We start from the raw sequence: 13,817 nt of genomic DNA, 5'->3' as shown, positions 1-13,817 counted from the left end.
TGTCGCATGTATATTACGTAATACTAAAATCGCTGCTGGTAGTTGTAGTTCTGTTGAGAAAAAGACAAGTCATTGGTCGAACCGCCGAATATTAAAAGTATTCGTTCCACCCTTATTGGATAACCACTTACACAAGCGCTTGCATAATGCAACAACATTGAAATTGTATAAGGCAATTTACACAACGCATTAGAATACAGTAACCTTTTCTCATCCTAGCGCTTCCACAGTCGAAGGATAGAACACCGGAGTCCTGCTGAAAACTGATATAAGGTAAGATTTATGTGCAGTGTTTGAATGAAATTATCTCTTCTTCTCCCAAACGAATAAACAGCAGCACACAGTAGGTCCATGTTCTGAAATAAGTGTTCATCTCAGTATTACAGTTGTGATGACAGTATTGCATAACTAACGACATAATAATAGTATAGAATAAAACCTGTTGCAGGTGCACGCAGAACTCTTGACGTCATCTAATGCACGAGGTCTTCACTGCATGTATGGTTTTTCTATTGATAGTTTTTCTCATTGTATATTTATGGTACGTCTTCACTTTTGCACACTGGTACGCACAATGTTCTATAGGTAATTGTCATGTTAGGCTCTTTTGGACAGGGGTAAATAGGAATTTAGCCGTTTGAGGGTATTGCTGTTGAGTCGATGATGTAATGATGTAAATTATGCACTGTAGACAAAAAAAATGTTATTGTTCAGTGTGCTGCCTGCTGTACCTGCTCTCACCAACCTTCTGCAGTAGCCTATACTATGCTATGCATGCCCTATGATTCTAATGTTGATATCAAACATGTTGATATCAACCGTGTATTAACATAGTGGTTTAAGGTTACATATAAACACCCTGTAACTTTTTGAATATTTGGTGTCTGTTGCAGAATTGGGGAATTTGGATCAATTCCATTTCTATTCAGATTGTTGTGATGATGCTGCGTTGGTGGGCGGGTCTTCCCCTGCTCCTCCCCGTCCTGGTGCTGTGTGGGCGTGGTTTGGCCCAGAGTTCCGAGCCCATGTTTCAGTCAGTGACTGAGACAGTCCTACCTCCTGACAACCAGCACAACCCCACCCAGCTGAACTATGGGATGGCCGTTACTGATGTGAACGGAGACGGAGACCTGGAGGTGGTGGTGGCGGGGTGAGAGTGTGGGTGGGGGGTTAGATAAAGAAAGAGAGAGTTGGAGAGGGCATTCAAATGCCATTATTGAGTACAGTGTACTGGACCATAGGACTTTACAGGCTATGCATAAATTACCCAATATTCTCAATTTACACCCATTCTTGGGTTCAACGGCCCTAACCTGGTCCTGAAGTTGGGGCTCTGGTCAAAGTAGTGCACTATCCAGGGAATAGGGCTCTGGCCAAAGTAGTGCACTATCCAGGGAATAGGGTACCATTTAGGACTACACCTACTAATGTTCTCCACTTCATCTCCTAATGTTCTCCACTACACCTCCTAATGTTCTCCACTACACCTCCTAATGTTCTCCACTACACCTCCTAATGTTCTCCACTGCACCTCCTAATGTTCTCCACTTCATCTCCTAATGTTCTCCACTGCACCTCCTAATGTTCTCCACTACACCTCCTAATGTTCTCCACTACACCTCCTAATGTTCTCCACTACACCTCCTAATGTTCTCCACTACACCTCCTAATGTTCTCCACTGCACCTCCTAATGTTCTCCACTGCACCTCCTAATGTTCTCCACTACACCTACTAATGTTCTCCATTCTCAGGTACAACGGTCCTAACCTGGTCCTGAAGTATGACCGTGGTCAGCAGAGGCTGGTGAACATAGCGGTGGATGACCGCAGCTCTCCATTCTACGCCCTGAGAGACCCCCTGGGGAACGCCATCGGGGTGACCGCCTGCGACGTAGACGGGGACGGGCGGGAGGAGATCTACTTCCTCAATACAAACAACGCTTACTCTGGTAAATAACAATAACAGCAGGTAAACACAAACACCATCAACAATGCTTAAAAAACAACAACGGTTACTCTGGTAAATAACAACAACAGCAGGTAAACACAAACACCATCAACAATGCTTAAAAAACAACAACGGTTACTCTGGTAGTCAGTAACAACCTTCTTTTGGAAGGTCGGGCCACATACTCTGACAAGCTCTTTAAGTTCCGCAACGGACGCTTCGAGGACTTGCTGGGGGATGACATCAACGTGCGCAGAGGAGTAGCCAATCGGATGGCAGGACGCTCCGTGGCGTGTGTGGACAGAAAAGTATGTAAACAGTCTATCCATCTGCTTGTGTCTGTCTGTCGTCTGTATGGCTGTATGCCCCCACCCCCTCTCTTTCTCTTACCCCCCCCCCCCCCCCCCCCCCCCCCTTCTCTCTCCTGTAGGGTACAGGGCGTTATGCTGTGTATGTAGCTAACTATGCCAGTGGAAATGTTGGTCCCCATGCCCTGATAGAGATGGACGAGGCAGCCAGTGACCTGGCCAAGGGCATCATCGCCCTGTCTGACGTAGCAGCACAGGCCGGGGTCAACAAGTACACAGGTACTGGACAAGACTGAATGGAGGAAATGTGTGTGTGTGTGTGTGCGCTTACCCATCTCAAACTAATATCTTCTGTGTTATGTATCTGTTTGTCTCCTCCCACCAGGTGGGCGTGGTGTAGTGGTTGGACCAATCCTAAGCCAGAGCAGCTCTGACGTGTTCTGTGACAACGAGAATGGACCTAACTTCCTGTTCCGGAACAATGGAGACGGAACCTTCACTGACATGGCTCAACAGGCAGGTGTGTCTAGGGTGTGTGTGTCTAGGGTGGGTGTGTGTGTCTAGGGTGGGTGTGTGTGTCTAGGGTGGGTGTGTGTCTAGGGTGGGTGTGTGGGAGGAAGGAGAGATAATTGGAGCATAGCCATGATCTCTGCATAGGAGTTGTGATGACAGTGATGTGGCTCCCCCTGTAGGTGTGGAGGACCGCAACCAGCACGGCCGAGGTGTGGCGCTGGCAGACTTTAACGCTGACGGGAAGACTGACATCGTCTACGGAAACTGGAATGGCCAGCACAGACTGTACCTACAGGACAACAACCAGAGATTCAGGGTGAGAGAGAGGAGTGGGGGTTGAAATGGGAGAGGGAGGTTGGAGAGGAGTGGGGGTTGGAACAGGATGGGAGGTTGGAGAGGAGTGGGGGTTGGAGCAGGATGGGAGAGGGAGGTTGGAGAGGAGTGGGGGTTGAAACAGGATGGGAGGTTGGAGAGGAGTGGGGGTTGAAGAGGAGTGGGGGTTGAAACAGGATGGAGAGGGAGGTTGGAGCAGGATGGGAGAGGGAGGTTGGAGAAAGAGATTGTAGGGAAGTGGATGGAAACAAAGACATTAAACCTCTCTGTTCGCTCCCTCCTCAGGACGTAGCCAGTGGGTCGTTCTCCTCTCCCTCACCTGTGCGGACGGTCATTGCTGCTGACTTTGACAATGACCAGGAGCTGGACATCTTCTTCAACAACATCGCCTACAGAGGACACGCCCCCAACAGGCTCTTTAGGTACCTCTGACCCTTGACACCAACTTTGACTTGAACTGTGTGTGTGTGTGTGTGTGTGTGTGTGTGTGTGTGTGTGTGTGTGTGTGTGTGAGAGAGAGCGAGAGAGAAAGCGTTTCTGATGTGTGTTGCCTGCCTGCTCCTCCAGGGTGGCCAGGAGGGCTGATGCTGACCCCCAGATAGAGGAGCTAAACGTGGGGGAGGCAGCAGAGCCACAGGGCCGGGGTACAGGTAACCACACCATGCAGACTCATTATTTTGGTCCCTATACAACAGGGGAGTCAAACTCAATTACCGGGGGGCCGTGTATCAGCTGGTTTTGTTATTTCCGTGTCTAATTAAGACCTTGACAACCTTCAATGACCTTCCTTTATCAAGAAAACTAGGAGCGAAAATCTGCAGACACTCGGCACTCAAGAAATGGAGTTTGACTCCCCTTTTATACAAGATTAATAAAGTCTTCTTAAACTAATGTATTCTGTTTTTGCTAAGTATTAGTTAAAAACATAAATTACAACACACCTGGTTCAGGTAGTTCCTCTGGTTTACTAGGGTTAAACAGGCCCTGTTTTTGATTGGCCGTTTGATGTGTTGACTCTGTGATTGACAGGTGCCACGGTAACAGACTTTGACGGGGATGGTCAGTTGGACCTGCTGGTGGCTCATGGGGAGAGTGCCTCTCAGCCCATCTCTGTCTTCAAGGTCACTCAGGTCAGTCACTAACATAGAGGTAGATAGACGGCGTCACTAACGTAGAGGTAGATAGACGGCGTCACTAACATAGAGGTAGATAGACGGCGTCACTAACATAGAGGTAGATAGACGGCGTCACTAACATAGAGGTACATAGACGGCGTCACTAACGTAGAGGTAGATAGACGGCGTCACTAACGTAGAGGTAGATAGACGGCGTCACTAACATAGAGGTAGATAGACGGCGTCACTAACATAGAGGTAGATAGACGGCGTCACTAACATAGAGGTAGATAGACGGCGTCACTAACATAGAGGTAGATAGACGGCGTCACTAACGTAGAGGTAGATAGACGGCGTCACTAACGTAGAGGTAGATAGACGGCGTCACTAACATAGAGGTAGATAGACGGCGTCACTAACATAGAGGTAGATAGACGGCGTCACTAACATAGAGGTAGATAGACGGCGTCACTAACGTAGAGGTAGATAGACGGCGTCACTAACGTAGAGGTAGATAGACGGCGTCACTAACGTAGAGGTAGATAGACGGCGTCACTAACGTAGAGGTAGATAGACGGCGTCACTAACGTAGAGGTAGATAGACGGCGTCACTAACGTAGAGGTAGATAGACGGCGTCACTAACGTAGAGGTAGATAGACGGCGTCACTAACGTAGAGGTAGATAGACGGCGTCACTAACGTAGAGGTAGATAGACGGCGTCGCTAACGTAGAGGTAGAAAGACGGCGTCACTAACATAGAGGGAGATAGACGGCGTCACTAACATAGAGGGAGATAGACGGCGTCACTAACATAGAGGGAGATAGACGGCGTCACTAACATAGAGGTAGATAGACGGCGTCACTAACAGAGGGAGATAGACGGCGTCACTAATAGAGGTAGATAGACGGCGTCACTAATAGAGGTAGATAGACGGCGTCACTAACATAGAGGTAGATAGACGGCGTCACTAACATAGAGGTAGATAGACGGCGTCACTAACAGAGGTAGATAGACGGCGTCACTAACATAGAGGTAGATAGACGGCGTCACTAACATAGAGGTAGATAGACGGCGTCACTAACATAGAGGTAGATAGACGGCGTCACTAACATAGAGGTAGATAGACGGCGTCACTAACATAGAGGTAGATAGACGGCGTCGCTAACATAGAGGGAGATAGACGGCGTCGCTAACATAGAGGTAGAAAGACGGCGTCACTAACATAGAGGTAGATAGACGGCGTTACTAACATAGAGGTAGAAAGACGGCGTCACTAACATAGAGGGAGATAGACGGCGTCGCTAACATAGAGGTAGATAGACGGCGTCACTAACATAGAGGTAGATAGACGGCGTCACTAACATAGAGGTAGATAGACGGCGTCACTAACAGAGGTAGATAGACGGCGTCACTAACATAGAGGTAGATAGACGGCGTCACTAACATAGAGGTAGATAGACGGCGTCACTAACATAGAGGTAGATAGACGGCGTCACTAACATAGAGGGAGATAGACGGCGTCACTAACATAGAGGTAGATAGACGGCGTCACTAACATAGAGGTAGATAGACGGCGTCACTAACATAGAGGTAGATAGACGGCGTCACTAACATAGAGGTAGATAGACGGCGTCGCTAACATAGAGGGAGATAGACGGCGTCGCTAACATAGAGGTAGAAAGACGGCGTCACTAACATAGAGGTAGATAGACGGCGTTACTAACATAGAGGTAGAAAGACGGCGTCACTAACATAGAGGGAGATAGACGGCGTCGCTAACATAGAGGTAGATAGACGGCGTCACTAACATAGAGGTAGATAGACGGCGTCACTAACATAGAGGTAGATAGACGGCGTCACTAACATAGAGGTAGATAGACGGCGTCACTAACATAGAGGTAGATAGACGGCGTCACTAACATAGAGGTAGATAGACGGCGTCACTAACATAGAGGTAGATAGACGGCGTCACTAACATAGAGGTAGATAGACGGCGTCACTAACATAGAGGTAGATAGACGGCGTCACTAACATAGAGGGAGATAGACGGCATATCTTTGCATCTTTGACATATTTATAAAATATATTTATTTTATTAAACTAGGGCAATTCAGTTAAGAACACATTCTTATTTACAATGACGCCCTACCAAAAGGCAAAAGACATCCTACGGGGACGGGGGCTGGGATTAAAATAAATATATATATACAAAAATAACATATAAATATAGGACAAAACACATCCCGACAAGCGAGACACAACACTACATAAAGAGAGACCTAAGACAACAACATAGCAAGGCAGCAACACAACACGGTAGCAACACAACATGGCAGCAACACAACACGGCAGCAACACAACACGGTAGCAACACAACACGGTAGCAACACAACACGGTAGCAACACATGACAACACAGCATGGTAGCAACACAACATGACAACAACACGGTAGCAACACAACACGGTAGCAACACAACACGGTAGCAACACAATATGACAACACAGCATGGTAGCTGCACAAAACATGGTACAAACATTATTGGGCAAGAAGGTAGAGACAACAATACATCACGCAAAGCAGCCTCAACTGTCAGTAAGAGGGTCCATGATGGAGTCTTTGAATGAAGAGATTGAGATGAAACTGTCCAGTTTGAGTGTTTGTCGCAGCTCGTTCCAGTCGCCAGCTCGTTCCAGTCGCCAGCTCGTTCCAGTCGCAGCTCGTTCCAGTCGCCAGCTCGTTCCAGTCGCCAGCTCGTTCCAGTCGCCAGCTCGTTCCAGTCGCTAGCTGCAGTGAACTGAAAAAACAAGCGGCCAAGGGATATGTGTGCTTTGGGGACCTTTAACAGAATGTGACTGGCAGGGGGGGGGGGGGTTATAAATAAGCATCAACCAGTGGGTCTTGCGACGGGTATACAGAGATGATAGAGTGCAGGGATGTGTCCCATAAGGAGCGTTGGTGGCAGATCTGACGACCGAATGGTAAAGAACAGCTAGCCGCTCCAGAGCACCCTCACCTGCTGACCTGTAATCTAGCATGGGTAGGATGGTCATCTGAATCAGGGTTAGTTTGGCAGCTGGGGTGAAAGAGGAGCGACTACGATAGAGGAAACCAAGTCTAGATTTAACTTTAGCCTGCAGCTTTGATATGTGCTGAGAGCGGGACAGTGTACTGTCTTACCCATACTGTATAGCCATAATGGCTCCTGTGACAGCATGGGCTTTCTCCATTTTAAAGTAGTCCATTTTCTTCTTATTTCAACCTCTATGCTAATATTGGTGATTGAACAGCAGTGCTGGAGTACTGATCCTGCTACAACGGGTTCTATCCATCCAGACCCCCTTTTCTCTCTATGGTCACGACCTCATTACTGTCCCCTGGTGGAGAATTACTGCAAGCGGATGAGATTTAATTTAGATATTTTAATGCAAGGCGACGATTCCAAATCAATGTGTTATCTCCTTGGTTATTATCATATTTATATGGAAGGAGGATGAACTCAAGTGTTTGAACAGGGCCCATGATATCACCCGACATATTCCTGACCCATCAGCTTTACCCTCTGACCTTTGACCCTGACAGGGCTCGTCCAATCACTGGCTGCGTGTAATCCCTCGCACGCGGTTCGGCTCCTTCGCCCGCGGGGCCCGGGTCACGGCCTACACCAATCGGAGCGGGGCTCTCATGCGCATCATCGACGGCGGCTCGGGTTACCTCTGTGAGATGGAGCCTGTCGCCCACTTTGGACTGGGTAACTTCCTGTTTACTTCCCATTGACGGCCTAATCCCAAATGGACCCCTAGATCCTATGCACTTGTAGAGATCTGAAAGGATTTAATAGATGCAGTCAATACGAAAATTACTCCAATTTCCCCTCTGGCTAGGATGTGGAAGTTTTGCCATACTGCTTCTACCAATCAAATCCTCTCAGATCTCCACGAGTGCATAGGGCGCAGTGGAGGCTGCTGAGGGGAGGACGGCTCATAATGTCTGGAACGGAGAACATGGAATGGCATGAAACACCTTGAAATAATTTGATGTATTTGATACCATTCCGCTCCAGTCATTACCACACGCCCGTTCTCCCCGATTTAAGGTGCCACCAACCTCCTGTGCAGTAGACATCTTGTAGACATATTACCTAGTAGTTAGCTGGATAGCTTGTGTATTTATCTTCCTTTCTTCACATTGGCTCACAGGCAAGGACGAGGTCACCGTGGTGGAGGTCTATTGGCCGGATGGCCGTTCCGTGGCCCGCCCACTGCAGCCTGGTGACATGAACTCTGTGATGGAGATTGGCTACCCTAAAGAGGGGGAGGAGTCTGTGCTGACCCCTGATACCCAGGTACGTTCTGCGGACTTACACCATGACATATGAACTATGACCCTGGGTAAAAGTTTCAGCCAATCCATCACCAGCGACTACATTCTTACCCAATGACAACAGTCGTTTTTCTGTTTAATTACATTCCTAACCGTTACATGCGGACCTCACCTACATGTTATTCAATCATTGCATCCACAGTGCTCGCGCGCGTCAATGAGTGTCTGCGTTAAAAAGGCGCTAAAATAGAACTTGATTCTATTTGCTGCAAGTCCCGCCTCTCCCATCTCCTCATTGGTTTTTAGTAGCATATAAACCACGTGGGTGATTTTTTTTTTTGTTTTGTTTTTTTGTTGTTGAATTTGACCCCTTTTTCTCCCCAATTTCGTGGCATCTAATTGTTTAGTAGCTACTATCTTGTCTCATTGCTACGACTCCCGTACGGGCTCGGGAGAGACGAAGGTTGAAAGTCATGCGTCCTCGGATACACAACCCAACCATGCCGCACTGCTTCTTAACACAGCAACACATCCAACCAGGAAGCCAGCCGCACCAATGTGTCGGAGGAAACACAGTGCACCTGGCAACCTCGACTCCGCCACAGGAGTCGCTGGTGCGCGATGAGACAATCCCTACCGGCCAATCCCTCCCTAACCCGGACGACGCTAGGCCAATTATCCGTCGCCCCACGGACCTCCCGGTCGCGACCAGTTACGACAGAGCCTGGGCGCGAAACCAGAGTCTCTGGTGGCACAGCTGGCGCCTCAGTACAGCGCCCTTAACCACTGCGCCACCCCGGAGGCCCCACGTGGGTGATTGAAAGATGAACGGAGGTCCACACTCCAGTCCAGTTGGTGGTGGTAATGCATCTTAGTTGTTTGCCAACAGCCATATAAAGTCCAAAGAAGAAGAAGCCTGAAGGAGGACAGATTTCTAGAAACAAACTCGGTTTAGCCTTTTATCTGTGGAGTAATTGTCAGAGTAGAGGACCTTGTGCATTTCAGGTAAAATAACAACCCAATGTTTATATCCCAGGACAAATTAGCTAGCAACAGCAAGCTAGCTAAATTGCCATAAATGTTTAATGCTTTTCAACTGGTCTCCAAATGAGTAGTTGGTTCAGAGTTAATTTGATATTTCAACCTGCGTGTTCTGATCGCGTCTGGTGTGGGTGGACAAAATCAACATGCGGACGCCCGGTGCAGTCAGCATGTTAGACTTTCTCCCAAGAGCATCAGATGAAATACAAGAGACTGAATCATCAACTACATTCTGTTAGCATTCAAAATGGCGGTGCTGGGAAATGTCTTTGAACTGACGTCCTGGTCTTTTTCAGTGTGGGGAAGGATTCTTTGTCAAGAATGGCCGCTGTGCAGGTATGTAGATCTGTCTTGTCTGGCAGAGAATAGATGGAATATAACAACATTTACAATATAGTAAAACACACAGATTAATAAATTAAGTTCCGCTCGCTCTCTCATTCTCGCTCCTCTCTGGTCCTCTCTATCTCTGCAGGTATATGAGGGCAGTGAATGAGATGCCTTGAAGCAAAATAAAAATATGCCTTGTCATCAAGATAATGTATACTGTCGAAGACCAATGACACTCCATGTTGTTTGTCATTTGAACTAGTAGATTATCTCTGTTTTGCTTCGATCTTTCATAAGTGTCATCTTCTCTGTAAGTGTTACCTCATTGTTCTACTTTCCTTAGTTTTTCTTGACAAGTCAAACTGTTCCCCTTTGCTGTTTTCTTTGTTTTAGAATAATTAACCATCCCTAATAAATCAATACAACAACATCGATGGAATCCAACAGTCTTTTCAAAGCACAGCATCTTATCTGTAATCAATTATTCCCATACCTTTTCCATCCCTCCCATCTGACCCTTCTCCCTCACACTGCCCCCCCCCCCCCCCCAACCCCTCTATTCACCCTCCCCTTGTCTCACTACCTCATGCCACACTACCCCCCTCCCCCTCCTTACTCCCTCACCAACCACCCTGGCCCTCCCCTGCCCCGTGCCAGACAACAACTAGTGAATCAGACTCTTTCAAGGAAATATTTAGTTGATTAAAATATTTTATCAACCAAATGTTTGTTGGGGATGAAATCCTTAACACCCCCCTCCTTAACCCTCCCCCAGACAACAACGAGTGTAAGCAACAGAGTGGGCCCCCAGTGTGCCCTAAGAGCCGTCCAGTCTGCAGCAACACCTACGGCCACTATAACTGTGGCCCCAGGAAGACATGTTCCAGGGGCCACAAGCCCACCAAGGACGGGAGGGCATGTGTGGGTGAGTAGAGAGGGATGGAGGGGACTGATGATATGCCTGGTGCTCTCCTCCCTCGTTCCCTCTCCTTTTACCTACCAACAGTACCCACTCGTTACTACCCTCAGACTAACCCTAGACGGTACCCACTCGTTACTAACCCTAGACCGTACCCACTCGTTACTACCCTCAGACTAACCCTAGATGGTACCCACTCGTTACTACCCTCAGACTAACCCTAGATGGTACCCACTCGTTACTACCCTCAGACTAACCCTAGACCGTACCCACTCGTTACTACCCTCAGACTAACCCTAGACGGTACCCACTCGTTACTAACCCTAGACCGTACCCACTCGTTACTACCCTCAGACTAACCCTAGATGGTACCCACTCGTTACTACCCTCAGACTAACCCTAGACGGTACCCACTCGTTACTACCCTCAGACTAACCCTAGACAGTACCCACTCGTTACTACCCTCAGACTAACCCTAGACGGTACCCACTCGTTACTACCCTCAGACTAACCCTAGACGGTACCCACTCGTTACTACCCTCAGACTAACCCTAGACGGTACCCACTCGTTACTACCCTCAGACTAACCCTAGACCGTACCCACTCGTTACTACCCTCAGACTAACCCTAGATGGTACCCACTCGTTACTACCCTCAGACTAACCCTAGATGGTACCCACTCGTTACTACCCTCAGACTAACCCTAGACGGTACCCACTCGTTACTACCCTCAGACTAACCCTAGACAGTACCCACTCGTTACTACCCTCAGACTAACCCTAGACGGTACCCACTCGTTACTACCCTCAGACTAACCCTAGACCGTACCCACTCGTTACTACCTTCAGACTAACCCTAGATGGTACCCACTCGTTACTACCCTCAGACTAACCCTAGACGGTACCCGCTCGTTACTACCCTCACTAACCCTAGACGGTACCCACTCGTTACTACCCTCAGACTAAGCCTAGACGGTACCCACTCGTTACTACCCTCACTAACCCTAGACGGTACCCACTCGCTACTACGCTCAAACTAAGCCTAGACGGTACCCACCCGTTACTACCCTGACTAACCCTAGACGGTACCCACTCGTTACTACCCTCAGACTAACCCTAGACGGTACCCACTCGTTACTACCCTCTTTCTCCATCTCTCTGCAGCTGTAGCTCCGTTCTTCCAGGGGGTCCGCTCTTCCTCACCCCGGCCGGGGCCCCTCCTCTCTGGGCTCTCCCTCCTGTTTCTACTGGCCCTCTCCATGGTCTGAATGGAGATATGAGGCTAAGGGCCCCTCAGTCACATGCCTCCATGGGGATTGCTTGACTGAGTTCCAAATGGTAGCCTGGTCAATCCCTATATCGTGCACTACTTTTGACAACAGCCCTGGTCAATCACTATCACTTTTGACCACAGCCCTCCCATGGACTCAATGATGCTCCAGGAGTGTCAAGGTCATACCGGATGAACTTTGACATGTATGATGCTAGAAGGAGTGACCCCTCAACTCTGGACATCTATGCACTTCTTTTTTTTGGGGGGGGGGGGGTTGGCATGCTCAGTTGGATCAAATAATAAGACGTGAATGGAACGTTTAGGCATGTTGTCTGTAACAGTTTGAAAACGGTGTGATACTGAATGTATTCTCGGAAACCCAGATCGAAAATCTCACATAATTGCATCAGATGCTTGATTAGGTTCTGGGGAAAGAGAAGATACTTACCAGACTAGAGAAGTCAATTCAACGTCTATTCCACTGAAATAACATGGAATTCAAAACCAAAAAAATAAATAATGACATTCATGTTAAAATGGAGTGATGGAAGAGCAGTAGTTATTTTATTAAAGTTCTTCTGATCACGAGTATCAAACAACAACAACAACAAGCATTATGAAGGTTCCAGTTCTCTACTTTTATGAAGGTTCCAGTTCTCTACTTTTATGAAGGTTCCAGTTCTCTACTTTTATGAAGGTTCCAGTTCTCTCTACTTTTATGAAGGTTCCAGTTCTCTACTTTTATGAAGGTTCCAGTTCTCTACTTTTATGAAGGTTCCAGTTCTCTACTTTTATGAAGGTTCCAGTTCTCTACTTTTATGAAGGTTCCAGTTCTCTACTTTTATGAAGGTTCCAGTTCTCTACTTTTATGAAGGTTCCAGTTCTCTTACTTTTGCATAAACATGTCCCAGATGAAAATAATAAGGCAGGCGCATCACATCAATAAATAATGACATTTTGGCAGTTTATGGTTCTTTGGAGGAGGGTTTGTGTAGCAAAAAAGGAAGGAGTGTTTGTGCGCGTGCAGGAAGAATTGTTCATGACTTTATTACAGGGTCCTGGTGCAGGCTTTTGTTCCAGACCAGCACTAAAACACCAGGACTGAACAACACTATGTTAAAGGATGCTACATAGTCTATACAGGTAGCTGTGTATTTGCATAAACATGATCTAGGAGAGCTGGTGGTTCAGCACTGAAGACAAGAGGTTAGCTGGGTTGTGGAGTGTTTGATACCAAGCTGCATCGTGACACTGACCAGTGGATGGTACCTGAGCCATTTATACAGGCTAATATATATGTCTCTGGATGGAACGAGCTGCCATTCATCTGTTTGCTCCTATCAGCCCATCCATGTGGTTTACATCTCAGCCAAGCTGTGTAGTGCTACATCCCAAATGGCTCCCTACTCCCTACATAGTGCACTACTAGGGCCCAGGTCAGAATTAGAGCACTATAATAGGGAATAGGGTGCCATTTGGGAAGTACCCTAGATCTCCTACAGTACGTGTCTGGGTCGTGGGCCTATTCACAAGACACCAAACGGCAGAAAACAAACTGAAACAGTCGAGGGACTACCTGAAACGCATCCAATAAGAACTGTTTTCCCTGGTTCAAACGCTTCACTACGATGTGCACTAATGAATACAGGTAGGTGTGTAGTAGTCCATCATCGTTCCCTATCAAATGACACCCTAGTCCCTATCTTGAACACTA

At 47.6% G+C, this 13,817-nt stretch overlaps 2 protein-coding genes across 3 annotated transcripts in view; one reads left to right on the top strand and one right to left on the bottom strand.

Moving 5' to 3' along the window:
* The window catches only part of LOC118940024, a 1,007,326-nt gene that overhangs the window by 392,658 nt on the left and 600,851 nt on the right, over positions 1-13,817 (bottom strand). The window lies entirely within an intron of this gene.
* On the top strand, positions 48-12,376 carry LOC100136331 (cartilage acidic protein 1). 2 transcript variants are annotated; one of them, XM_036948014.1, is made up of 15 exons: positions 48-273; positions 894-1,150; positions 1,753-1,949; positions 2,120-2,256; positions 2,379-2,535; positions 2,642-2,776; positions 2,949-3,085; positions 3,388-3,524; positions 3,670-3,752; positions 4,132-4,232; positions 7,801-7,969; positions 8,418-8,563; positions 9,879-9,918; positions 10,688-10,837; positions 11,995-12,376. In XM_036948014.1, exons 2-15 carry the CDS (start codon positions 939-941, stop codon positions 12,096-12,098), a joined length of 1,905 nt encoding a protein of 634 aa, XP_036803909.1. In that variant the 5' UTR covers positions 48-273; positions 894-938; the 3' UTR covers positions 12,099-12,376. The 2 variants fall into 2 exon arrangements, with proteins under 2 accessions (XP_036803909.1, XP_036803910.1); XM_036948015.1 differs by lacking the exons at positions 10,688-10,837; positions 11,995-12,376 and adding an exon at positions 10,058-10,344 and having other exon boundaries at positions 49-273.

This window comes from Oncorhynchus mykiss, chromosome 17, assembly GCF_013265735.2.
Source record: "Oncorhynchus mykiss isolate Arlee chromosome 17, USDA_OmykA_1.1, whole genome shotgun sequence".
Lineage (NCBI taxonomy): Eukaryota > Metazoa > Chordata > Actinopteri > Salmoniformes > Salmonidae > Oncorhynchus > Oncorhynchus mykiss.
The sequence above is the reverse complement of the archived record's forward strand: the minus strand, read 5'-3'. Positions and strand labels throughout refer to the sequence as shown.